Source organism: Xiphophorus couchianus, chromosome 1, assembly GCF_001444195.1.
Source record: "Xiphophorus couchianus chromosome 1, X_couchianus-1.0, whole genome shotgun sequence".
NCBI lineage: Eukaryota > Metazoa > Chordata > Actinopteri > Cyprinodontiformes > Poeciliidae > Xiphophorus > Xiphophorus couchianus.
In genome coordinates this window covers 18,835,636-18,863,305 of record NC_040228.1, presented here as the reverse complement: position 1 = coordinate 18,863,305, position 27,670 = coordinate 18,835,636, and the positions used below count along the sequence as shown (strand labels likewise).

At 38.9% G+C, this 27,670-nt stretch overlaps 2 protein-coding genes and 2 long non-coding RNA genes across 9 annotated transcripts in view; 2 read left to right on the top strand and 2 right to left on the bottom strand.

Annotated features, from left to right (window-relative positions):
• Nucleotides 1-15,153, top strand: part of LOC114146133 (uncharacterized) — a 53,818-nt gene extending 38,665 nt beyond the window's left edge. For all 4 annotated transcript variants that reach the window (XM_028019957.1, XM_028019949.1, XM_028019976.1 and 1 more), the window contains exons 6-9: nucleotides 1,594-1,758; nucleotides 2,203-2,364; nucleotides 5,757-5,894; nucleotides 10,926-15,153. In XM_028019957.1, the coding sequence (XP_027875758.1) occupies nucleotides 1,594-1,758; nucleotides 2,203-2,364; nucleotides 5,757-5,894; nucleotides 10,926-11,444 (984 nt within the window). In that variant the 3' untranslated portion in view covers nucleotides 11,445-15,153. The remainder of the gene's footprint in view (nucleotides 1-1,593; nucleotides 1,759-2,202; nucleotides 2,365-5,756; nucleotides 5,895-10,925) is intronic.
• On the bottom strand, nucleotides 133-11,057 carry LOC114146155 (uncharacterized). Its single transcript, XR_003595852.1, has 5 exons — nucleotides 10,941-11,057; nucleotides 8,615-8,702; nucleotides 2,209-2,353; nucleotides 1,574-1,764; nucleotides 133-1,066 (listed from the first exon to the last, which is right to left on the bottom strand). It is a non-coding gene; the product is annotated as an uncharacterized LOC114146155 (long non-coding RNA).
• On the bottom strand, nucleotides 4,650-8,603 carry LOC114146160 (uncharacterized). Its single transcript, XR_003595853.1, has 2 exons — nucleotides 8,485-8,603; nucleotides 4,650-5,883 (listed from the first exon to the last, which is right to left on the bottom strand). It is a non-coding gene; the product is annotated as an uncharacterized LOC114146160 (long non-coding RNA).
• Nucleotides 15,154-17,709: 2,556 nt separating the features above from the next.
• The window catches only part of slc2a4rg (SLC2A4 regulator), a 43,646-nt gene continuing 33,685 nt past the window's right edge, over nucleotides 17,710-27,670 (top strand). For 2 of the 3 annotated variants that reach the window (XM_028012218.1, XM_028012208.1), the window contains exons 1-2: nucleotides 17,710-18,185; nucleotides 19,716-19,951. In XM_028012218.1, the coding sequence (XP_027868019.1) occupies nucleotides 17,934-18,185; nucleotides 19,716-19,951 (488 nt within the window). In that variant the 5' untranslated portion in view covers nucleotides 17,710-17,933. Of the gene's footprint in view, nucleotides 18,190-19,715; nucleotides 19,952-27,670 lie in introns of all 3 variants that reach the window. The other variant, XM_028012227.1, reaches the window with a different exon arrangement.

Here is a 27,670-nt window from a genome sequence, read left to right as displayed (position 1 = left end):
GTAACTTAAGAGGAAACAAATGTTGCTCACTGACTGTGAAACCTTAAACTGGATTTGTTTTAAGTAGGTTTTCTGTATGTATAAATTGGATGTAGTACAGCACCCTCCACACATAAGCACACTAGATATACAAATTGAATTGAATCAACGTTTTATTGCAGTTACAAAATATACAAAACTGAAAAACAAATCATAAAAATTCAACCTTAAATTCAAGTTGATTTTTTTTCAGTCACTGGCACAACTCCTGGCACACTAACAATGTCTACAAAATAAATGTAGCGGAAGTTTTTGTTAAAACGCATTTATAATTTATTTATTCTTATTAAAAGTTCCAAGTTTCTTTTTACTTTTAATTATTAACCTATGACTTTGTTGTTCCCTGGTCTATGAAAACAACATTTCTCTTTTCCACTGCCGTTTCAGTTAGACAAGGAGCCATATTAATATCACCACCACACAAAATAAAAATGAAGATGAGGGAGCTTAAGAAAAACTTCTCCAAATCTCCCTTTTGGAGTACTGCTGCAAAAAGTGCCATCTCGAGGGAAACCAGGTCTCCATAGTAACGATTAGACACTGTCTATGTGCAAACTGGTATTTTGGAAGTCATGCCAGAGCAAAGCCTTTTGCTGCCATTGCAAACATAAATATGTAGAGTTTGATTCACTGGGGTATCAACTGGGGCCAACTTATGTTAAAATTAATCAAAGACCAAACTCTTTTAGTAACAAATGGATCTGGCAGTTTTGTCATTAAACATAGAATGACAATGTGGAAAAGCAACTCCCCCCCACTATTAAGTATGATGGAGGTTTTGTGTAGATGTGAGTTTGAGTATCCCCACAGGAGTGCATTTCCTGATAAATGTTTTAAAATAACTTGATATTTTAAATAGAAGTCTTGTGGACCATATGAGAACACATTTAAAATGGTTGGCCATCGGGTTATTTACTTTCATATTGACCGAAAACATGACCGAACCAAGACAAACAGGTTTATCAGAAACAAAATAAACCTTCTTCCATGGCCATGTTGACACCCAGATCCTCATTCTGTCGAAAACCTGCGGGTTGATGCAAAGAGAAGAGAGAAGATGAGCAAACTAAAGAAACTGACCAAGATCCCTCTACTTGCAAGCTTCAGCCTACTGAAAGGTTGTTGCAGAAGAATAAACATTAGCTTATTGGCATAAGGAAATTTTACAGACAACAGTGTGCCAAAAAGTTTGGTTCCAATGATTTTGTTAAAAGAAAAGAAAAAAAAACATCTTGACAACATATTTATTTAGAAACTAGAAAAATTAAAGTTAAACTCCTGTGATTAAATAAGTATTTAAATAAGGGCTTTTTACTCATCTTAACAATGGTTCTAATAAGTTAGAATGGTGCTGTAACTGCTGCTAATAATACCAAAAAAATAAAGTAAAATTAGTTCTAAACATATTGGAGCTGCCACTCCCAGCAGATTCTATTTGTTCGAAGATAAATGGGATTGGTGCTCATTCAGGATGCATTGCATCGGTTGTCTTTCTCTGTTTACGTTTGAGACAAATGATTTGTGAGAGACTAACCTGTGTGTTTTTGTTTTCAGGCTGGTAGAGGGAACGGCAGAGGAAACGGCGTCACTAATGGAACCATGGCAGGGAGAGGAAACGGAGCGAGCGGTGTTAGCAGATCTCCTCTGTCCTCTGTGAATTCCCTGGTCAATCAAGATCCAGCTGCAGCTGAATATGCTTCCATACGGAAGTTTAAAAAGGTAGACCTTACACAATTTCTTATCTATGGTTAGAAAAAAAGAGAAACCCGAAAAGAAAAAGCTGGGGGATTTAACTGATTTAGCTGGATATTGTCATCAGTGTTTCATCCTTGAACTTAGCAAGAGTGTTAAAGACTGTCATAATACATCTTATGTAACTGTATTAGATTTCACTTCTGAAAAAGAAATATTAACATCAGGCTTATGTGAAGGTGTCACAGTTGCTGTATTATCTCTAGAGAGTTTGAAGAGCTGCAAAAGCTGTCTACAAACTCCAGTTTACTGTTGGGTAAAATATTTTGAAAAAGAAATTAAAATCAACCTATATTGTTCAAACAACATCACTTAATACATACTGCTTGTACAATAAAAATGAAATGTTTTATGATATTTTTCAATAAAATAATTGACTATAATTTTGTCAATCACAACACAAATTTCTAGGTAGACAAGTTAAGTCGGAAGGAGAATAATGGAGCTGACAGCATGTCAGACAGCCAGTCGAGCGTGAGCGACTCCCCCTCCGCTGGTCCTCTTCCCCTACATCGCAGTCAGGAGTTTCCATGCAAGCCGCTGGAGCCGTTCCATCTGCACTCTTTCCCGAAGGTACAAAAAAAAAAAAAATCATGTCTTCTTCAAATACGTAATCTGTTACACTCCTCAACCAGCCACATTCTGACAGCTGTAGGAGGGCCTCATGACCACAAGAGGGCAGTGTCCACAAACAAACATGTTAAGCCATGCAGATTAACATGATTTAACTGGTTTGGTATTGGCTTGTTCTCAGCTTTCATAGCTTTAAAGCACAAATATATTTAGTGTAGGCTAGATGTGGTTATCCCATTAAGTTTTATTCTCTTTAAGAAGTTTCGAATGGTGTTCATAAGATAAATACTATTGTTTTGCTCTGTCACATACTTCATATATTCAGTTGTCGATAAATTACATTATCATTGAAAACGTTCTTTACTTCAGCAATTCCGTTCAAAAATAAAACTTATATTAAATTTGTTGCTTACAGAGTGATGTATTTCAAGCACTTCAATTAATTTAGCTGATTATGGATTGTAGCTAATGAAAATCAGATTCAGTTTCCAGAAAATTGTATAACACAATTTTTAAAAAGTATTTTAATGTAGAAATGTAATTTTGTGATCTACACAATTGTGAGGAAGTCTGTACTAACTTGACTGTTATTCTGACGTCTCAATTCTCTTAAGTGAAAAAGCTCTCTGTTCACAAACTGCTGTTTACAAGCATTTTATTGGCATATTAAGTTGAAGGGAAAAATATGTCATGTGAATATGTTCAAAACACAGAGATAACTGAAGACTAAAGAGGGTTGTGAAGCAAAGCCTAGTTTGGTGAGATTTGCATGATTGGCAAGGACTGGAACCAGTACTTCACTGATTGCCACTAGAAAAATTCATATCCAGGACATCGTCTACAACCGTTATATCCCATCTATAAAGCCTCTTCTAAGCCAGAAATAACAGCGTGTCTCTCCTGGGCCAAGTAGAAAAAAGAATGAACTGTTGCTCAGTGGTTTAAATTCCCCTTTTAGTGGCTTAAATTTCCCCCTTTTTCATCTTTAAGAGGAAGATGAGAGACACCAGAAACAACAATACAGACAAACTGAAGGCCGCTATTAGAGCAAACCGTGGTTCCTCAACATCTCAGTTATGTCTCAGGCTAAACGCCGTCATGCCACGCCACTTTGATGCAGTAATTCATGCAAAATGAACCCCAATTCAAATATTGAGTGCATGTCTTTTACTGTACATAAACAACTTTTAAGTGAGGCAAAATTTGTGTTGTAAAAATATTTTTTATGTGTTAGGGATCCATTTTATTTACATTTTCTGCAAAACTGGATGTGGTCTTTTTATTAGCTGTAAGTAATTATCGTAAGAATGAAAAGAAATCAATACAATTATGATGAATCTGTGTTAATATGTTAAGCAAAACCAAAACTTTCCCTTAAGATGAAGGATAACATCACTGCTGATGTGATTTGTTACTGACCTGAACTTTTAATGAGTGTGACAAACCTTTAATGTGTGTGTTTTTTTCCGTGTGTGTGTGCTTGTCTTCTGGCCGCTTTGCATCATGCAGTGCAGCACGCTATTTGAGCAAAGTGTGGAAGCATGGATTATCTAAGAGTTTGGCAGGCTGCCTGGTTGCCGGCGTGTGTGTGTGTGTCTGTCGGTGGGATTGCTCTTGTTGAATCCATCAGCAAGTCTATCTAGAAACAGCTAACAGGTAGCCAGCAGCCTGAATGAGAATAGATATTGTGCACATATTGAAGCCATTTGCTATTTTAACTCAGTCAGGCTGCGTGGGGTGCAGGCATATAAAAGTTTAATCATCCTCAGTCGCATGTGTGTTCACCAATTTGTGGTTCCTAATTGGTTACTAATTCCTCTTAAGACCTGTAGTTATAAAATGTTTTGCAAGAGAAGTGTCATGTTGAGTCATTCTTTTATGACATTTAGGTTTGTCTTAAGCCACCCAGGCACAGTACTATTTTCCAGATAATGTTAAAGGTATTGAAAAGAGTAAGTCAACTGTTGCCTGTCAGTCAGAATTTGCTAAGTGCAGCAGTTAAACTCTATAAAAGGCCCAATCATTTCTCCTGAATACAGATTCCTATCTGACCTCTACCTCTCCTCAAGTCTCTCAGAAATCACCACCACCAGCAGAGTTAAATGGAGGTTCTGTTTTGGCAGCACTGTCTGTGTGCCACTAGGTCTGCTTGTCTGTCAGCAAGACATATTTGAGTTTGCAGATTTGCATAAAATGTCTTTGGAACGGTTGGTCGCAGAGCAAGGAGGAACTGAAAAAAAAACCAACAAAAAAAACCACACATTTAAGCACGAAGCACAGAAAAAGTGATTCAATAATTTAATATTGTTTTTATGACTACACAGAGCTTACTCTGAAATCTCCATCTGAAGAGCCACGAAGTAGAGGACAGCTAATTTCAGGTTTTAACTGATGTCAGAGCACCTGCTTGTTGTCAAAAAGAGTTGTCAATTTGTTTTGTTATTTGTTTGATCGTCATTTAAATAACCAACCTTTTGTCCAAAAGGCCATTATTTCATGGCATTTGAGATTATGTCATAGTGTATGTTTAGCCTGTGATGGACTGGCCATCTGACCAGGGTGTACCCTGCCTCTCGCCCATTGTTCTCAGGAGATAGTCACCAGCACCCTTTTTAATCCCAATAGGGCTGAGCGTGTAAAATGATGGATGGATGTACTATATTTAGCTAAAAAGTTATGATTTCACTATTTCTTCAAAGCTTTCCAGTCAAAATGATCCTGCAGGGCAAGTGAAGCCTGGAACTGAGTTTCAAAGTGTTGTTTTTAGAGTATTGTGGTTATAACAGCAAAAATTCAAAATAATATTGCATAAGCTTTTGGTTTTTAGAAAGAACAAGAAATGTTCCTGCTGCTAAGAGAAATATGTTGCTAGTTATTATATTGTTGTCTATAACATTTATGTTATTTTTGAGTTTAATGCAAAGAATTAAGCAAAATATAGACTAAACCTGAATTCAGTCGTAGTTTTTAAATCAAGGTTCTTATTGCACAGAATATTTTACCTTCTTGATTTTCTAATTTTAATAGAATAATAGACTTTACCTATCTTTATTTCCAATTATCAATCTTCATATTTACAATGTTAAATGTCCAATCCATAAACATCCAAATCCAGATGATACAAAATAGGAACTAGTCATAGTCTGAGGTTTCCCTGATCCAATCCAACTTTGGGTCCATACAATCCAGGACTGACTCCTGGAAACTGGCCCATTCCTTGGAAACACACATGAATAATTCACTTATTTTTGTTCATCTGCTTTTAACTCATACAGGGGGAAATATTAAAACATTAGAGCTTTTATTTGCATGAGTACCTTTGCACAATGGCTCACAGATTCTAACCTCACAGCAGCACTTTATGAAGCTCATCATTTGACTTTGTTTATCAGGAAACGGTGTTCATAGGCAATGGAGAGCAGTACATATGGAAGCCTCCGGAGGACGACGACATCATCACCTTGCACCCACCTCCACTCCGGGGAGAGAACGGACAGCCGGGGCATCCATCACCTCCAACTGCAAAGGAGGTAGTTTACCTACAGTATGTGTATTTGTGAATGAATACATGTGATTTTAGTGACAACTGGGAGAAAAAAGAATCAATACAAGGCTGGCCGGAAACTCTCCAAGCAGGCAGGAGATGCAGTCTCTGATTTCTGCTGTGTTTACCGACGCCGGCACCCTTTTGATTGGGTATGTCGTCGTAACACGGCTGCCTGAGGACCTTCCTGCCATACGTGGTTTCTGCTTACAGAAAGAGGTTATGTTACATGGATCCACAACCCCCACCGCCTGCCTGAACCTTGACCTCATTCGCCCAACCCCCCATTCATCTGTTGGCCTTCAGTATATAACTGCACAGACCAGGGCTGGCTGTCACCTGCTGTCCAGTATTAATCATAGCTCAGAATAGATACAGCTATGTTTAAATAGGGCATCTGTTTATATATACTGTGTGTGTGTGTGTATATGTAAATATATGCACACATCTGTTTATGTTTTAGACAAACTATGCAATTAGAATAGAAAATTCCAACTGAAATTCAATGTAAGTGAAGTCTTAGTTTGAGTGCAGCTTTTCTGCAAACTCCTGGGATGGTTCTTTACCAAGCAACCAGCATTATAATAAGGTTGTGCAGTAGTTTAAACAATTCTTACATTAGTATTTAATAGACCCATGATAACTCTAGAGGAGCTGCAAAGATACACAGTCTAAATGAGAGAATCTGTGAAAAGGACAATTATACACATATTTTTGGGTTGGAAAAGCCTTACACGGGGTCTGCAAACTTAACAATCCCAATAGGCTTTTTCGCCCCCAATTCTACTAAATTCAAACGTGTTTAGAGCCAAAATTGTTAAATGAATGTGTCAGTATTTTGTGTGTATGAAGTTGGACCAAAATGGAAGCTGGAATCCTGGGGTAAATGATAAAATAGGTTCTACTAAAGAACTCAAGAAAACAACTTACAAAAGCAGAGGGCAAACAGAAGGAGGAGTAAGTGAAAGAGAGGTGGTTAATTACTGAGGTGTTTGATTTCTGGAATAATGGAGCAAAACTAATTACAAACTGAATGCAGCTGTGAGGGATGATCAGAACACAAGCTGAGAGAAAAATGACTCAGGGGAGCGAGAAGACATTAACCGCAACAAAGACTGACTAAACACAATAAATAAATAATAAACATGACCTAACTAAATTACCAAGGACAAACTGAACGAGACTATAATAGACACACGGCTGATCTACTCAAAGCAAAAAATAACTAAGGTGAAACATAGATAACAAAACAATAATGGACAATAAAACAATAGTTATCATAATGGCATATTATAATGGAGTATTATCCATTTACGGATAATATTGGAGCCAAAGGTTGCAGACCCCTGGCCTAACATGACCTAAATCCAGTTGGGAATTTTGAAAACTGATGTTCACAGTCACTCTAGATTTAATCTGACTAAGAAAGAACTAATTTGCAAAGACGTACTGGACTAAAGTTTCGGATCTAGATGTGCAAAGATGGAAGAAATAACGTTAAAACACTTGTTGGTGTCTCCATATAAACCCTGCTTTTCAGATTTAAGATATTGCTTCTTTTTTTTTCCGACTTAACAATTATGCTCTAGTCTGTCTTTGTCTTTCACGTGAAATCCCATTGAGAAATACACCAAAGTTTCTGATTGTAAATTGACAAAATATTAAAAATGATAAAGAGGTGTGATTACTTTTCCATGGCACTATATATGTTTGAGTCACTGAGCTGTAAACAGTCTGCCTACAGGTCAGAGACAGTCAGTCTAAATAGTACAGGGCTCCCTAAAATAGACAAGTGTTTATTTTTACTTCATCACCACACTTCTCCATGCGTCCCAGTCTCAGTTTAAACACTAAACATTTTAAACACTTTATGATTAAAAAGGCATGTTATAACAAAGCAGTAGTTCTAAAGGATGTTACAGTGTTAGTGAGCTTATCAAAGGCATTAATGAGTTTAACAAAAAAAAAAAGAGATGATTTATGTTTAAATTAAAGGGTTAAGTCTCTGCGCTTTACTGCCAGGAGCACTTCTATGTTGCATGTCAAAATGCACCACGGAGCAACTGGCCTTGGCAGCGTTTTGCAGTCTCTCACAATTTCTTTTTTTTACTTCTTTCTCTCGCTGTATTAATGTTTTCCCCACTCGTTGTTTTGTTTTCTCGCTTCAGATCTTGTTGTTGCCCTAACATGCCCCTATACTCTGGAGTTTGTCAGTTGCAGCCGTCAAAAGGTGTTGAGTTTCCACTCCCAACCAAGTCTCCTCCTCTCCTTGGTGCTCACTCCTTCTGCTCCACTCCCTTTGTGGCTATTAGGAGGCCCTGCCCTCCCCAACCAGTCACGTTGCATCAAGCGTGTCCCAGCAGATGAATATCTGCTGCTGCAAGATCCTTTAGAAAACTCTGCAGTCCTTGCAACTCATAGAATCGCGACCAGATGCGTGAGTGGCGCAGATAGCCACTGTATGCAGAAAGTGTTGCTTATCGAAGCCTTGCTCAGAGCTGGAAGCTAAAAACAACATAAAGAAGTACAGTCTGCTGAGAAGAGAACAGAAAGCATACAATGGCAGGCTTCCTCACCAGCTGTAGCTCAGTTTTGAAATCCCCATCATCTTGTGACTTCCTTCCTTCCTCTGTGCAGAGTTGCACACTCTGTCCACATAAATACATGCACTTGCACACACACAGCACGTTGTCTGCACACACTTACAGCTTATGCCGGGGTCTTTGTTTATCCAAAAAGGTCACACCAGAAAATTGTGGGGGCAGGGTGTGTGCGTGCTCCACTTCAGCTCTGCCTGTAACACAAGGAGCGAAGAGAAACGGCAAGAGATACTCACAGAGGAAGTCTCAGTCACATGCACTTTATTTACTTTCCCCCAGCACGACCAATCGATGTGACATATAGTGCAAGGTGAGCACACATAATGAAAGGGAGTCCTGTCATGATTTTGGAGGCAGGACAAAAACAAGGTTAATCTGTATGTGTGGTGGAAAAAGAGAGTCTGCATAGGCAGCGTTTCTCAGGCCCAGCAGAGCAGAGCTACTGGTGTGGGTGTGAACGATGAGGGTAAACATCACCACGGCCCACAATCCTTTGCGCTTTTTCACCACTTGTGGAATTTTGACACAGAAATGCCAGAGGTCGTGGAGCTGGTTTATCAAAATTCCTCATGCATGCTTTTCAGTTGTGAACCCTAGTTATTGCTGCAAACCAAGCACGTATGCACACACGCTGTGCAAAAACCCCGCATTTATGAATGAGGACATGCAGTCATAACACCTGCAGTGCATGCACAGCAAATCTTATACCTACAAAGGTCATTCAGGAAAACAAAACTTGTTGGCCCTTTTTTTTGTAACTTGGCTCTCGTCCAGATAATTCAGTCCATGGTTTGCCGCCCTGTTACCAAAGCAGTGGTGTGGAAATTTTTACAGGTTCATCCACTGCACAACTAACTCTGTTGTTGACTAGAAATCCAACGGACTGATAACAGAGTTTACACTGTCTTATCCTGCTCGGTTAAATTAGGTCAGGTTACAGCAAAGAGCAAGAGCTGTTAATGCATGTGCAAACCTCTGTGCATAAACACACACACAATCCATGCTCAGGCAGTTATTTGCATATTCCATTTTAGCAACAATATACTTTTACACTTGTTATTACATGTTGCATGCCAGTGATATTTAAGATGTAATAGTTAACTAAGGAACATGAGACTTGCGATATATAACAGAAAATATTTAATTTAAGTTTGACTCCAGTGCAGCATGTGCATTCTGCAGTGCCTTGGAAAAGTATCCACACCCCTTGAACTTTGTAACATTCTGCCCTGTTGGAACTGCAAATTAATATGATTTTAGTGCGATTTTACATCAGCAAAAACTAGTTCACAACTATGAAGTGGAAAAATATAGGACATTGTTTAAATTTCTTTTGTAAATAAAAATCTGTAAACTGTGGCATATATTTGTGTTCAACCCCTTATCCTCTGACATCAAACCAAAGGGCAGCTAATTTTGTTTAAATTGGATCGTATTACTTAATAGAGTTTACCTGTGTGCAATTTAATCTGAAACAGTTGTTTTGTGAAGGCTGCAAACTTTTTTTTATTTTGCAGAGCGATATAATGAAGATCAAGCAACACACTGGAAGGGTCAAAGATACAGTTGCACAAAAATTTAAGTTGCAGAGTTAAATAATACTGCAATATCCAAACATCTCATGAACCACTCTCCAGTTTGCCATAACAATTGAAAGAGCATGGCTCAAATGCAAACCTACCAAGACATAACAGTCTACCTAAACTGACAAGGCAAGCCAGCTATTTAGCTAAGAAGCGGCTAATGAGCCCATGGAATCTCTGGAGGGGTTGCTAAGGTCTAGTAATAAAATCATTGTTGAAAAAACTATAAAAAGTTTGCAGTTTGCCACTAGCTAATACCATGCAGTGAACATGGTGAAAAAAGGCGCTCTTGTCAGATGAGACCAAAATAAAAATTTGCAAAGCAGTGATTAATAGGAGCGGATTACAAATGCATGCCACACTGATTTTACTTTTCAAGCAAAAATGTGAGTGATTTTCCTACGACCCACCACAATTTTTTATGCAGCCTTCTAGGCTCTAGAGGGACACTTTAATAGACCCTATTAGATAACAGTGGTGTGCATGAATATTATTTAATCAAATGGGAGCCGTTTTTATCTGTATTCTGACAAATTACATCAATGTAAAAAGATTTTCAGTATTGTTGAATTTTAAGAAGTGAATGCAGAGGCAGCTAATTATAAATGTTTCAGCAGTTTGTTAATGGGTTTTTTTTTTCTCTACTGGCACAAGTGATTTGAGGCACTGTACATATTAGTAGGTGGAGACGTTGGCCCTTATGTACACTGCAGTGAAATTTTATCACAGGATATGTCACCAGTAAACAACAGGATAGGTTTTGACTAGTTCTGTGTTATTAACTCATTAACTGACACCATACTGTGTTCTCGTCCTGTGTGTATGTGCCATCAGATTGCAGACACTTACTCCATCGTGTGCAAAACCCAGAAAAAAAAACCTCCCATGGAGCACAACGGAGCAAAGACCCTTCCGCGCTCCTTCGGAGGGGACAGAGGAAACCGAGGCCGAGGCCGAGGAGTCCAGGGACAGGCCCGTTCTCAAGAGGAGCCCTGCTACGAGCCTGTGGGGGACCGGTCCTGGTCTTCTGCTGTGGCCGAGTCAGACCCTGCATACGCGAGTATCGACGCCCACAGGAAACGTGAGCAGGGAGCAACCAATAACAGCACAGGTGGGGGTAGCGCCACTCTGAAGAGGAAGAAGCAAACCCCTCAGCAGCAGCAGCAGCAACATCAGGCAGCACCAGCAGCACTACAAGGCTCAGGGCCCATTGCTCCTCCAGTCAGAGGCCTCCCTGGTGGGGAAAACTTCTATGAAACCATCAGCGATGTAAAACAGGGAGGCAACACTTCTGGCACTACCACCATCTTCACCTTCAACGATGGGATGGAGATGTACGTCACCGGCCTGTAGCACCCTCGTAGAATCCACTAGTCCAGATTTCATGGATCTTCAAGCAGGTTGCTGTACATACACACAGGCCCTCTACAATCAATGAGGATCCATTTTGTGTTGACATCAGGTACAAACAGGGTCTTAATCCAGGTTCAGACTTCCTTCGATTGGTCTGCATTTCAGAACCAGCCTAAGCCTAGTCCAGCCCAAAAATGGACCAAATACATTTGAACAAAAACAAAAAAATATATATAAATATATATATATATATATATGTAACTGTGTCACTGGCCATACTCACCCACTTGTGCATCATTTTTCATTATATCTTTATTTTTATATGAACACTGTACTCTTGAAAGAGTATGTGTTTCAACTCACAACCTGAGAAGAACACTCTTAAAATATATATGGAAAAAAAAAAAGAAAAATGTGCATGCATTGTGCAAACTCACACAATAGTAGACATGAAAATAGACATTAGTAGCAATGAAAGTGGATGTTTACGGAGTATAAGGTAAGCAATCGGGTCACCGGTGCACAGATATCCCTCATCTTGGGGTGGAGAATAAGCACATTAGAGGCACAGTTATTTGTGGTGCTCCACTCTACCTACGCAAACATTAAACAGGTTCTGACGCTCACTGACCTGTCATCAGGAGGAGTGTGTTTGCGGTGCTTTGTTCAAACACAGGCCTGTAATTTGCAGGCCTGCTCAAATGCACAGGAGTAAATTACGGTCATTGTCTTCATTCCGCAAATTGTCATCAGTGTCAGGTGTTAGTAAGAGCCCTCGTGATAAAATTAGAAAGGGAGCTTTTGCTCAATAAGGCTTAGATTAAGACAAAAGTTGAAAATGTACCGTCACGTTTGGCAAACTGTTACTGGAGGCATGTTGACACCACCCTCCGCCCAGATGCGCACATATTTGGCAGAGTCATGCAAGGTGAAGTGATCAGGTCGAGGGCAGCAAATGGCTTGTGCAAGAATTTCCCCAGTGTGATAATTTCCCAATAAGAGAGCTTTACTGTACTGCAGGGATACATGAGATTAGTGTTTTTAAAAGAAAATAGAGAAGTGAAAGAGTTTCAATACCAATCAATGCAGGACGCTTCAGTCTGTTCAGTTTGTGTCATTTCTTATGCGGATTGTAAACATCTTATTTCATAGTCTCTGTATTTTTGCACAGGACAACTGCCTGACTGCTGAGCCAAGCTGTACCCCTGAAGGGAATATTAAAGCACAGTTTTGATTTGCTCTGAGCACTCAAAAAAAAAACTAGAGCTCCACGTAGCTCACCAGATTGAGTCCTGTGGTTGAAATAGTAACAGAGGGATCTGGACTCCAAAGAAAATATAAAGCTGGACACAAATATTACCATTTAGTGTCTTTTTGAAAAGTTGTTCATCTCTTTCTCTCCGGTCTCGTTTCCAGTTTCTGTGCTGGGTTCTCTTCCATCATAAACAGTCTTTCCCATGTAGCTTCGGGAACCAATAAAAAAAGAATGCAGGAAGAAAGACTTTTAGGGCTTGATGCAGTGTTGGGAGAATGTATTTGCCCCTTTATAGATTTGTCCTCTTTTTTTTCTTTTTTAGTTTTGACAAACTTCAATCTTTAAAATTTTGAAGCAAGTTTTAAACAAACCTACCTACTGTAAATACAAAATTCAGTTTTCAAATTATATTAAATATTAAAGAAAATAAAACATCTAAAACTATCTTGGTCTATTATGAAAACATATTAAGTCTTAAACCTCATAGTTTTGCTACTGTAATCTGTCAGTCTTTTACACCACTACAGATGAATTTAGAATGCTCTTCTTTGCCGAATTGTCTTAACTCACCAACATTGGAGGATTTTTGAGCATTAAGGGCCCACTATGTTCACCACCGTTCTTGGCCAATGTTTTCCCCACTTAAGGATAATGGCTGTTGGTGAGACTACCTGGTCCCAAAGTCCCAGAAATGTCTTTGTATTGCTTTCCAGACTAGTAGGTGTAAGGACCTTTTTTTTTTTTTTTTTTAGATCATTTAGCCTACTTCATGGTGTTTGACAGGTTCTATTTAAGTGATTTTCTTATTGTCTTGGTTCTCACAGTAATCAGGTCACGCTGTGTAAAGTGAAAAAAGACCCAAAGGAATGTGACTAATCACAAATATTTAATGATATAAGAAGGGGGTGAAATTTTATCTTCATGCATGGTTAGGTTGTTTTGTCCCCCTAAATAATCGAAATCAGCATTAGAAAACTGCTTTTGTATTTACTCAGGTTGTCATTGTCTGATATTAACATTTTGATAATTTGTGTGTGACAAAGAAACTAAAATAAAATAACTTTGTTTAGGGGGTAAATACTTCTTTGCAGTACTGTAAAGGGAGAATTGGTTAGGTTTATATTCTATTTACTTGCTGTGCGACAAGAACGGGTTTAAAGAGGTTTTAAGAGAAATATATAAATGCTACTGTGTCAGAAAGTATGTAAAAACAAATGCTCACTGTATTTTGAAGCACTGTTTAATTTTTAACCTAACTAATGACAATACATTTGGTTAAATAGCTCACACCACTGCCATGAAAAGAGTATATTTATGTTGTTGATGCTACTTTTCTTTTCTGCTTGAGCAAGTAAGTGCATGCCTTGATATATGGAGATGAAAACAAATAGTGTGTTACTTATCTCTCGTTTCTATTTTATGTTGTACTTTTTGCCATGTAATGTAAAAGCAGCATTTTGTTTAGCCAAAGCAACAGCTTTAACGAGCAAAAGAGAGAGGAAGGGATAGAGAGGAGCCATTGGGAGAAAATGGAAGAGTTGTTTATTCTTTTCCCCAGAGGGAGCAGGAAAGCGGGATAGAGTGGGGTTGGGGGTGGGGGAGAGATGCACAGCTAGTGTAAAACCAGATGAGCGTCAGTGCAAATGGACACGGACCCAGAGGGCTTGCCCCCTTCCTGATTTGTTTTTGTTTTTCACATTGAAGACACTCCCTCTTTCTCCTGCTGTACAGAGGAGGGCCCTTTGATGTCCTGTTCTGAGGGTCTCCAAGTAATACAGAGATCGAGGAGGGGGGGTCAGGCAGGCCCCCAGCCTCGCATCAGCAATGCGCCAACGGCTCGTCTGTCTGACTCATGAGAAATGACCAACAGCTGAGAAGTGATCTCTCAAACAAAATCGACTGGAAATTGCTGTCACGCTCCATGATTTCCCCGTGTGGTTATCACCTTATGTGTTGCATTTTACCCTGAGAGAATGGACTGATCTGAAATACATTGTTGAACAATGTTATTCACTGACAGAGACAAATGTTCGTTGCACAAACAGTACGATGATGTAAATGTGTAAAATACTCTGTTGCTGTTCTAATGTTGTTCCAATGTAACATGCAGTATACAGTATATTTGTTGCCGAAAAAAAAGAAAAAAAAAGATGGCTATCACAGACACGTAGTACTTTGTGTATGAAAAAAAGAGAAAACATTTCATGCTTTCCATGCAAATACAGATGCTGTTTATTAATTGTCTTAAAATATAAATATGGGCCAGTACTGCTGTGACAGCTGTAGCTAATGTTGTATGTTCTTAAAGCACAGGGTTTAATTTAAAAAAAAAGAAGTAAAATTAATAAATATAGCGTGACAGTGCAAATATGCAAAAGATTGTAATGTTTTATATTACCCTTCATAAAATATTAAAGTGAGTTTTTACTTTTCTAATAAAGTGGCACATTATAACATGCTTGTGTTACCTGCATTTTGTTGTTTTGCAGAGGGAATCCAGCTGAGCAGAGATTTTCCCTCTTTGCTACAGCCTGACATTAATAACTCAATCTTGCAATAATGCAGGATGCAATAAAATGTGTTTGTGAGGGATTAGGCAATAAAACAGTAACCACTGGTGTGTACATTCTGGATCATTGAGCAACAGGTGTGATTTTATTTTCACTAACAAATATACAATGACAATACAAACACAGTTGGATAATAAAGTAGTAGCATTACATCATGGAGTGAGAGTAGGGATGGAGATTACACTCTATCTTAAAATGTCTTACTGATGAGATATATTTATTTCTTCTTCCTGTTGGGGTTGACCACAGTGATACTGAGGCAAGTGGTTTTTAAACTTTCCAGTTTTTGACCCAGAAAACATTGCTCTGCTCCTACAGTTTATATCACAATTTGTCTCACAATGATAGCAAAATACATTTCACAGTGAAATCTGTCTTTGTTTGCATGTGTCTTTTTGCCAATTTTCCTCAAACTTTAATAAAATCGATGAAGTCGTCACACAGAAAACTCAAATGTTTCGCTGCAGTTATACAGAATACAAGTAAACGTATTTAAGGATACGTTTTCTTAAAAGTAAAAAAAAATAATTAAAAAAAGCTTAACTGTCACCTCCAAAACACTTACAAGTAAGCCAACAGAGCCATGAGGACATCACTGTCTTTATAACAGTTAAGTGGTTTTAATAAATAAGATGCTAATGAAAATAAAAAGGACTGCATTATGTTCAATGTGATGTGATGTGACTAAAGGACTGCAGAAAACATATCTATTGTAATTCAACAACAATTTTTAATTTGGAGCATTATAGTGAAAACCGTAGTGCCACACTTGTGAAAGTAGTAAGTCTGTTGGGCTACTCTTTGGCACTCAGACAACAATTCTGAGCGTAACACTGCTGGACAGGGCATGTTTTTTTTTTTAAAGAAGGACAGTTTTTTTAAGCCAATAGAAACCATGGCATCCTGTTCTATAGGTTCCAAAACTATGACTATTGTTTGGAAATATGAGTAAGTAATAGCTTTAAAATGATTGATTTGCAGAAGTATGTTATGACGATTGTTGTTTGAAAAGAGCTGGAGATTTTATAAAATATTTTCTAATCAAACCATTTACTTTACTTTTAGGGGTAAAGGGTATAGTAAAGTTAATGAAACTTTAGGGGCCCCTGAGATTGCATTGAACTCAAAGATGTTTTATTGATTGATTGATCTGCCAATTTTAAATTCATAAGCCAGTTTGTTGTGTCTTGTTTAAACTCATTAGGTAAGAATTTGAAGCTTCACAGCTGTAACTACTACACCCTTTACTCATGCACCAGAGGAAAGTTGCAATTTTCTGCAGAGCTACAGTGCATCCAGAAAGTATTCCCATTGCTACACTTTTTCCACAATTTGTTATGTTACAACATTATTCAAAATTGCATTAAATTAATCTCTTTCCTGAAAACTCTGCACACAAATACTGCATTATGACACTGTGGAAAAAAAAGGTTTTAGAGATTTTAGCAAATTTATTATATAAATCTATATTAGGTCCAACAGTTGACAGGGCAGGTCAAAGGTCAAACACCAAGAATGAAATCAAAGAAATTGTCTGCAGACCTCTGAGACAGGGTTGTCTTGAAGCATGAATCTGGGAAAGGAAATTAAAATATTCTGCTGATTTGGAGGTCCCAATGAGCTCAGTTGAATCTCATTGAACATCTCTGGAAAGATTTGAAAATGGCTCACAAGCATCTCCATCCAGCATGATGAAACTTGAGAATCAAGGATAGGTGCGCTAAGCTCGTGGCATCATAAAAGACTTGAGAATGTAACTACTGCTAAAAGTGGATCAAGGTGTAGGATGTGGCTTAAATGTGATTCTTTGGTTTCCCATTTTAATACATTTGCAAAAATCCTACATTTTTCTCCACATTGCCATAATGAGGTATTTCTGTGTAGAATTTCCAAGAAAGAGATTAATTTAATACAATTTATTATAAAGGTGTGGCATAGCAAAATGCGTTAAATGTGAAGTGCAGCGAATACTTTCCAGATCCACAGGACGTCCTTACAATGTGCCGCACACTATTTTTGTTATTGTGTCTAACTACGTACTTCACGACCTTACGTGAGGAGGAAAAAGAAGCATAGTAATTTGAATCAACAGTTAAAATAAACTTTATCCACCATGATTTTAGATCCACTATGTCGCCGGTTAATTTGCATAAGCGTTACTGCGCAGTTTGCTTCTGGGGCTGAAGGCTGTTTTGCCCCTGCTCAACACCGGCTCTTCGTCGACAAACACCGGCCGGTAAACTGCTGCTCACGCCCCCTTTTCTTTTCCTCCCGCATTACTTAGACTTAAAAAAAACGTGATTGACGCGAGCAAAACCACCAATCAGAGGCAGTCTCGATGTGGACGCGTGCCAAAGTGACATGTTTATGTACGAGTCGGACCAATGGGAGCTTAGATGAGGGGGCGTGGCATTGGTTTGGAGGAAAGAGGCAAAACAATCTTTTTATCCTCCTAACCGGGCGGCTTTTTGGATATCTTGGGCTGCGGCGGTGACGGCAGCGGTGGAAAAAACTTCACATGTAGACTAGAATAGAAGTTAGGACTCAAATAGCTCCTATCAAACTGCGACAATCCCAATAAATGTATCCAATTCCCGCAATTTGCACTAAAACCCTACAGAAAGCCGACATTCTTCCTTTAGTCTCCTCTCTCCTTGACTAAATATGGAGTCCAAATGCATTTTGGAAAAGTCGTCGGTCGGGACAAGCGTCGGTGGAGTCGTGGACTTCAACTACCGGCCGGGTCGCTACAACAGCCGGGTCCCAGCGGTGGCAAAAAGCAGCTTCACACCGGGGCCCATCTTTTACAAATGCGTAACGGACGGAGGCTCGACGGCGGCGGTTAAAAACGAGCGAACTTCGTCCGTCGGTAGCGGGCACTCACCGGGCGTTGGAATATTACAAAACGTGGAAAAAGTGAGTTCTTTCTCTAAGCTTTCAAAGTCACATGTAGCCACGCAGATATCACAGAGTCAGACGGGGTTAACATGAGGGTATAGTTTGACATATGCCGCTAATGGCTTGTAACGGTGACGACCACGATGCTCGCATGAGACAGCTACAACTGTTGGCTTGTTTTTACATGTTTTTTATTGGATAAAGTGGGGTTTTTTAAAGGGCCAGTTTCACTAAAGCGTCAGTTAAAGTGTTTATCTTGGGTTTTAACCGCTTTAAATGGCTGCTTATTCTGTGAGCAAAGTTTACAGCATGAAGGGGGGCAGGGATTCTAAACTACATGATTTACCCCCTCCCCCATGTCTTAAGGGTGGAGCTACAGTGAGCTTCCTGGCTTCGCAGGCCCGGTTCCTTCACGCAAACTCTCCAAAAATACTAATTTGATTTTATATGATTATTTTGTATTTGTTTACTTTGTCCTTTGCTTCTGCTTTTTATTTGCATCACGTTTGGATTTAAAGAACATTTTCAGCCATTAGTCGCTTTCTGAAAAGAACAAAATAAATACATATGTTTTTTTTTAGCAGTATAGAATAAATTTATTTTATTAATGTATCAGTCAGGTTTTTACGGAGGTAAGACCGTTGCCTTGCCGCGTGTTTATATCAGTGGTTCTTACTGGGGGCGGGCCCCCTGGAGGTATATAGTTACTGTAGGAGGGGGTGGGGAAGAGCAAAAGACCGATGACTGGAGGGGGCTATTAAACGAAACTGGGTTAAATCAATATGATTTATTCTATGGTGTGACCATTTTCATATGCCATATGCTGAGCTTGATTGTCTGTGCTAAAATCCACCTAAAACACACAGTTCCATCACAGTTGTTAATGATTGATTGGGAGAAAAAAAATGAGCAAGCTACAGTACTGTTTGGGGTGGAGTGAACTTTTTATGGCTTCTGGAAGAGAGAGAAGGGAGGGGGCTGTGGGGATGGGGGCAGGCAGTCAGTCTGCCAAAGTTTTGAAAACGTTGGTTTATATTAACATATCTTTTTGGCATTAACTCAGAGGGATAGTTTGGATTTTCTGAAGTGAGGTTGTGTGAAAATATTAGTGATAGTTCTACCAGTACTGTAATAGAAAAAAAAGTGACTTGCAGTGAGTTTGTGGAAAAATGAAGAAGTCTTCAGAGTGGCAAAATGCCAACAGCTAGTCAGGCAGACCAAGCCTTTAGCTGTTTTGGGGATTTTGTAACAAGTCAAACTGAAAATGTTTCAGTGGAAAATTGGGCAATAATAGCAGATATTAAGCACCAATATTTTCATGAGAGACAGTTGCTAGGTTTGTGATTTTTCTCAGCCAAGCAGCATGCAAGTGACTATGCTACTGTTTTATTGCCATTGCTTGCTATCTGTATAAATCCACCTAATCAGCTGTTCTACCTGATCAACATCCTCAGGAGACCTGGGAAAACACAGGAATGTACAATTCTTTAACTACTTGGAATGATAAAGGGAAGTTCAATTTCTTTTTCTTTCTGCTTCATTTTCCAGACAGTCATCAGAGACCAAAAAGACATTGGTTCCACTGGGATCCTGAAGAGGGCCAGTCCTACCCTCTGCCTTGGCATGGGCAGGCAGTTGCCAGGCAGCTCCATAAGTTTGGACATCAGAAACCCAGGAAAACAGGCAGAGCTGGCCAACAGCTTCAGGCCAGCACAGGGGCAAAATGTCCCACAGGCAGAGATACAACCCCTTCCCTCCTCCCACATCCCAGTCCCCAGAAACAGGTAGGAAAACTGAGGCCAGCAACAGTTGTGGGCCCATTTATTTTTGGTTTTGTTTGTGGACCGCATCGTTTAACTTGTAGACAAAGCCCCATTTTGCATTTTTGCACAAACACACTCCTTCTGCCAGCTCATAGGATTCTGAGGCACAGAGGTATTTTGCTGTGTGTGGCTCTTGTGCCCGAGGCTAATTTGGCTGTGACTTTGTTGTCATAAAAGCAATTGGCTCTGGCAGTTTGTGCATTCAGCTCTGACTTGTGTTCATAAGGTCTTAAGAGAAGTGAAATACACCATCTGCCTATAACCGTCCAGTGGTTTTGGTCTGAATGGTGTGGGAGTGTACTGGTTAACTGACCGCATGTTTAGTGCTCCATCCAGAATAGTTTCGAAATACTATTCCTTTGGAGAGCCAGAGTTTGCAGTCAGAGCCAGAATTGCTCAATCTGCTTGACCGAAGGAGGGGAAAAACAAGGAGGCAGGCTACTGATAAGTCAGTTTAACTGCTTTTGGGGAAGTTTTTTATTAGTCCAAAGTCATCATATTGACTGTTTTAAGTTATATTCCTCTTCAGAGTCCATTTAATGTGTTAGCTGCTTTCTTCATCTAGATGGGAAGATAAACTTTATTGTTTCTGCTTGTATGTGGTGGCATTGTTGTTCATTGTTGTTTCTTCTGTTTTAGCTGTTTCACTTCATTTTCCAATACAGTTGTATCCACAGCCTTCTTGGTGTAAGCTACACACACATGCAGACTGTTGTCTGAAAAACAAACAGAACGAGCGCGCAGCGATAAGCTTAATGCACTGATAAGTGATTATGTAATATGAAAGAGGACTGGGAGTTGAGATATTGGTTGCTCTTTGTGTCTATTGGTTGCTCTTTGTGTCAAGTCCCTACCTGTTTGTCAGATGACTCTTGGAGATTATTAAAATGCCTGGAGGGCGTACAGTGTAAAAACTAAACAACTTAATTTTCTTCTCTGTCTGTTAGCTCAGTGTAGTAGATATATTCCAAAGTAACTTAAAAAAACTGATTGCTGCTGCACTGAACAAACATAATATTTGAGAAAGGGTGTGTATGGTTAAGGGGCTTTCAACACCACACTCATTTACTTCCATCTCAACATGTGAATTTCACGTGTCAGTGATCATTTATACTATGTTGTGAGTGAAAATCTCTTGGGAGCCTGCAAGACTGACTCTACTTTTAAATCAGAACTGCTTGAATTCAATATAGTGCCTATGATGGCCAAGAAAGCATCTATTTTTGTCTCTTACGTACACATGCTAACCAGATGTAAAGCTTCAGTACGATCATAGCAATCTCACTGAGCACACTGCTACTACATTAACAAATTCAGCGTTGACATTATTCAGACTGTAAGAGAGATTGCATAACATTATATAACGGTGTGGTCATAAAAGTGAAGTCTGTTTGTTGCACTGTTGACCTTTTCTAATATTGCAGTGAGTTTGCCAGACTAAGATTTGTGTTTGTTTTGCATTCATTGTCAAGGAACTATGTTTTCTTAAATTACTGAAAAGAATGACAATCCGGATAAATGTATCTAACATCTGTCAAACACTGTGGCATCTCTTCCTGCCAGCTGAACAATGCATTTATTTTGAATTTCTGTTTAATTTAGCATGAACTCAGATACGTTTTTGTCCTTGATACCAGTAATTGAAGAAAAAACTATTTTGATGCTACTTGATCCCAATATTGCAATAAAATGAATTCCCTGGAAATCCTTCAAAACTCAGTAGTTTGAAGGAAAGTATGGTAACACATTTGATTTTTTTGTAGAACAAGGTCTACTGTGATTGTGTTTTTCTTCTTTTGTTCACCACTGACTTTTGAGACTACGATATCCGTTTTTCTTGATGGTGAAAAATATTTTGTCACAACAAGAGTTTCTAGCGGAACAGCCTTTTGTTCTATTTATATTCAAGTAAATCTAGCTACAGTCTGCAACAAAGTGTGTTTTACTTTTGTTGACAGAGTTTTTATGCAGCGATGTTTTTGGAAGTGCTAAGCTAATGCTAGCATTTTTACTTCCTGTTTTGATATGACTTGTTGAGAATTTAGCTCCTAAGTTATTTAAATGAGGTTCCATCAGGAAATTACCATGCTTCATAAACTCAGTGATTTCTTTTGATCATCAAAACATTGGTGAATAGTTTTTAATAGTTTTTCATTGTAGATGTAACTCTAGTGGGTTTGAAGCTGTCATTCTGATAAGACAAACCACAGTAGTTTCAATAGTCAAAATAATTCTCACACAAACAGACTGATTTAAAAAGAAATATTCGCATAAATTGCGGGGATCTGATATCAATAATTTAAAACGCTTTGATTTGGACATCTTATATATTGGAAAACAAGCAAATGTTTATCAACAAAATAGCAGCCTGTTTTTAAAAAACTTGTCAGTTCATTTAAAGGTATTACTTTGGATTTGGTGTATCAGGTGAATAAAATGTACCTTAAATGGACCAAGTCTTCATCTAATTTTGGCTCTATTTGTTAACCAGATGAGTATGTGGCATTAATCACAATTTATTAGAGATCCACTGGTCAGGCTTTTCCTGGATGATAAAAATGTCTAGTTTTGTTAGAAATGTGACCTGATTCTGATTTTATGCTCTAACTGTATGAGAAACATGAAACGTCTTTTTTTTTATTGAGAAAGAATTTTTAAATCCAACAGAAAATTAAAGAAAAAAAAAATTGAATTATCCCCTATGTATTCATCAGTAATATATGTAGCTATTACAAAAGGGCTTCACAAAAATCAGATTTTGAAAAATTTCACCTAAAGAAAAAAATTATTTAATTGTATCGATCGGGTGTATGAAATATCAATCCTGTTAAGTTTGCAAGCTTCTGCATTTAGTGGGTGTAACCAGGAGTGTGTTTGCTGCACTCTGTACCCTGTTTCAGATAACGTCAACAAAACCATTCATCTTCATTTGTTTCCCAACAGCTTAGTTAATACTATTTCTGTGTCACAGGATTATGGTGTGCTTAAGGAGACATTTTGCTGGGAAGACGTGGCTCACCCCTCTGTGTGTTTTGTATTGGTTCAGTTTTCTGCATTTTGTATCTTGTGCAAAACTCTTCACTTTCATGGTTTGTCTTGTTGGTTTGCAAACTCTGCAAAGTAGGTCACTATCCCTTCGGCAAGTCTGGACAAAAACCCTCAGAATGAGAGAGAAAGAGCCAATGCACCTACTCACATGTGTGCTTATTCGATTAACAAAACTAAAACCCCCTGAACATCTTTCAAAACTCCCACCCGTTTTGTCAACTGCACTCCCTCCTAAGAGAGTCCTGTGTCTGATTAAGTCTCTCTTGCACTCACACCCTAAAGCAAAGTGTATTCGACCTGTCAATTCTCATCAGCATGGGATCCAGTACCCTGATATTGAACAGAGACTAGTTGAAATGAGCAAGAAAAAAAATACAGTAAGGCCTGATGAGATGAACAGGGGAGGGGTTACTTTATTTTGATGAGAAGAGTTTGTCTCTCTTATCTGTCCTTGGTCAGGTACACGGTCGGCTAGCATGAATGGAAAACACTGAGTTGGCATAAACACGACACCAAAGCAACCGGCAGTGAAGGGAGGGGGCAGTGGATAGGATTTGTGGTGTATCTCTTCTATATTTACTGATATTCTGTTTGGATAAGAGTCAATGGGACTTTTTGGGCAGGAGGGAGTGAAGTTCACCTCTCAAATTCACCTGACCATGACCATTACACCTACCAATTCTCCACTCCTAGAGGAGACATTTCAGCTGGTTGTTGAAGGTCAGAGTCGGTGAAACAGCACCCCATCCCCCAATCTAGTCTGGGATGACTAACCCACATTCAAACCCCTGACATTGCCTCCTGAGAAACACAATCCACTGCTTTTAGGTGACTGTTTTCTTACATTTCAGTAGTTTGAACTTGTCAGTGTTATCTTTAGTTTTAAAAGAATTCCTTCTGAACCTGATGATCCGTTTTCACATGTCGCGTCAGCCCCTTTTTTTCTCTCTCGCTCTCAACCCGCAAGAGGTTGAAGCTTTAGCACTGACAGGCAAGGGTGAAAGGTCACCCCTCAATGAATGGAGTTATGCAGGAGGGGCGGGCCTAGATCAGGACGCAAACAGGCATATGGCACGTCTGGTAGGTCAACTTCAGGATCTGGGTCGCAGAGCTGCGCCAGCAATTTGAAACCACAGATGATAAGTGACAGCTCATCATTTAACACTGCAGCTTTATTATCTCCAGATTGAGAGGCGGGTGGACAAATGAGAAGCTTGTACATAGTACATATTTTGACAATATAGTATCATGTTTGTGGCTCATCAACCACTAAATAAGCCGACTGATAGAAGTTCAATTTAAATGATTGTATTTAAAGCGACAAGCAAATTTTTACTTGTGTGTGAGCACAGTCATCAAATTAGTAAACGGCTGGAGTTGTTTTAGCTAATTGATGTAAATAAGGAAAATTCTAGGTCCAGTTCAGCTTGTTTTGTTGCAAAAGTATTTTTAAATGGAGAAAATCTAACCTTCACATAACCTATGAGACTGTACATTGGTGTAAATGAATGCTTAAGCACTGTGTATCTTTTCTCTAGTGCAGCACCTCTTAAGGACCAACAGGAGAGGAACTTCCTTTTGAACAATCCCTGCAGTAAAATGCTTCATCTCTTGTTCACCCACACTAATAGTCACTCACATAAGGTCTCCTGTTCTGCCACAGCAGCGTTTAGAAACAACTCAGTCGACTGTCATTCCTTTTTCTCAGTAGATCTTTCTGTCCCTCTACCCAACAAAGTCTCCATACCAACCAGCAGCTGTTGTGCGCTGCTCCTCCTCCCCTTTTCCACCAGCATCAGCTGCATCTAATTTTTTGCCTTCTCTCAACTTTACAGTATCTTTCACACAACCGTTGTCATTCTTTTAACAGCTCTGGGGCCTCTTGCATAAAGCGTGCATGTGCACAAAAAATGTGCGGCGCCATATTTTACGCACAAGTCGGCATGTATAAAAATTAGCTTTGCGTCAAAGTTTGCGTAAACATACACGCCCTTTTGGCAGCCACGCAAACTTTTTCTGTGGACAATATCAAACTACAAAGCGTCAAAACTCATCCAAATACACTGAAGTCTGACTACATTCTGTGTTATTTAGACCAAGAAGCACCAAACCCGATGTTTTTCTTGATTTTAATATTTTATTGTTTAAAGGTAAACGATGAAACTGAACTGCATTTATCCTCAGACAATAAGCTAACACGCACACAAAATAAAGAAAATAAATAAAAGTATGTGAACACCTCGCTCGAATATAAATAGTACTTTTCCTCAGTTTTTATCTCATAAAGGTGTAACATCATTCTCACTAAAAGAAGAAAACAGGGTTGGATCAGCAGATTAGCTCAAACCTGCTGATTAAAAATAATCAACAGGTTTGACTATTTTTAAGGTGATCAAGGTGTGTATGCAATCACACGTATATAAGTAGCTGCGCAAAGGTGTGCCGCGTAATTGTGGAGCTCTTTGGCTCCGGTGGAGAACATCGCCAATGGAATAATTCAGAGGGAGCGTTTGTTCAGAGATCATATTGATCTGCTGGGAAATGTTGATGATAGTTTATGAGCGTCTAGATTGCTCAGACTGATCATCCTGGATCTCTGAGCAAAACTTAAAGAAGGGGCCGTGCGGTACCGCCGGTCCAGCTGCAGTCATCCTTTAGTTGAGCCATGTCCGCTTTGTGAATTCGCCTTATGCATAAAGCATCTTTATTCTGTAAATGTACAACTTATGCACATGATTCTACTATTTAGAATAAACGTCCACATTCCCCACTCAAAGGACTCTTGACTATTGTGCTGTGCACATGTGCTGTCATTGTTTAAATCCCTGCTGGAAGCACTACTGTTCTAACAGGCATTTGCACGATATTAATTTGGATTTTTTGTTTTTTTTTTTAATGTATTTTTGCTTTTGTGAGGTGACATTGTGTGCCCTCAAAGCACCTTTTAAATAAAACATTTTATTATTATTATTACAAATACTTATACTGCTTCACACAAGGACGTTGCCATGGTTATTGCTTTACGTGGTGGCAGACTTCCGAGTATTTATACTAATTTACATATGTATTTGTGGGTGGCGACAGGGCGGACCAGCAGCTTAAATTTCCCGCAAATTAGGAATTATAAAGGAAGGTGCGCGGCCACGTGCGTGCGCACGGCTTTATGCATCCGATTTTTTTTTGTGAGCCGCACTTTTCTAAATTTTTCCATACGCCAAGTTTTAGTGTGAAAACTGCGCACTCTTTTATGCGTGAGGCCCCTGACGTGCATGCAAACAAACAATAAAAATAGGTGCAAACAGGTTTATTTAACTTTTTTTTTCTGTTACACGTTATTGAAGATGAAGATGAAGGCAGTATCTCATCTTCCTGTCTTAGCTGTCAGAAAGTTTTTTTAAAATTTTTTTATTCCTTATTAAAATTTACAGTGAGGATAACGACTGCGTTCACTGGAACCTATGAGACGGGAGCTCCTCTGCATTAATGTATTGTTATCCTCCATCAAAACCTCTATATTAAAATTCTTATGTAAATTAAAGACATCTGTGTTATTTCTACTGTACTTATCAGTGCAGTAGTCTGAGACAAAGAGGTAAGAAGTGAAAGAATGTAGTAAGATCCTCAAAAAAATGCAAACTAGGGAGCAAAAATAACTTTGGTTAATCATTGCTTTTGATGTTGAGGGTCATAGACCTCAAAATAAATAAAGTTTAAAGTAACGGGAGGCACGTACTAACAATATGTGTGTTACAGCCTGAAACATGCCCACGCTCAGACATGCACACATGTCTTTATGGAGAATGTTGCAATATTCATCTGCATAAAAAGCTAAAATTTGTTAGTTTATAGCTTTCTAGAAAATATAGGGTAATTTTAATGGCTCCATGCATCTCTTCCCTCTGTTGTCTGTCATGTAAAAATAAGTTTGAAGAACTAAAAGTTAATGTGCAATGCACTAAAGCAGCATTTAGGAAGAGAAAGACTCACTGTAAAGGTTTCTTTCTACATGCTGAGAAACTTCAGCTGTCCGTGACCTCAGTTCCACCTGAAGGATTATTGACATTACTGTCTTTTGCTTTACTGCGGAAGAGAGCAGTAGTGAACTTCTGCCATTTCAATCGATTTTGTGGTGTAAAGTTAAACATTGTGGACAGTGATTTGTCAAAATGCCAGGGCCTCAGAGGGAGTAAGTAAATCAAAGAGTGAAGAAACAACCCGAGGGGAGTGTGTAGATTAAATATCTTATGTTGTGCTTGAAATAACTTCACCAATACTCCACTTTGAAGATTAAAGCTTAAATCAACATATTTTACATGCATGCCACACCCAAGCTGTGAAAACCAGCAAGCCCAGTTTCTTTTAAGCTCCTAGAACCCCCCTGTGCTTTGTGGAAGTTTCTTCAAGTGTGTGTTTAGACATGCACATCTTTAACAATAGGGCTTTGTTGGATTGGATAATGAATTATAACCGTGCCCTCCGACAACTAGTACTGACAGACGGGCAATCAGTTCTACAAATGAAAGCGGTTGTGTGTTTTCCAATTTTATCTGACATTACGCATCAGAAGCACAATGCTAAGATAGGAATTCATGCACAGAGTGACATAGTTAGGCTTCATTATCACATATCTGC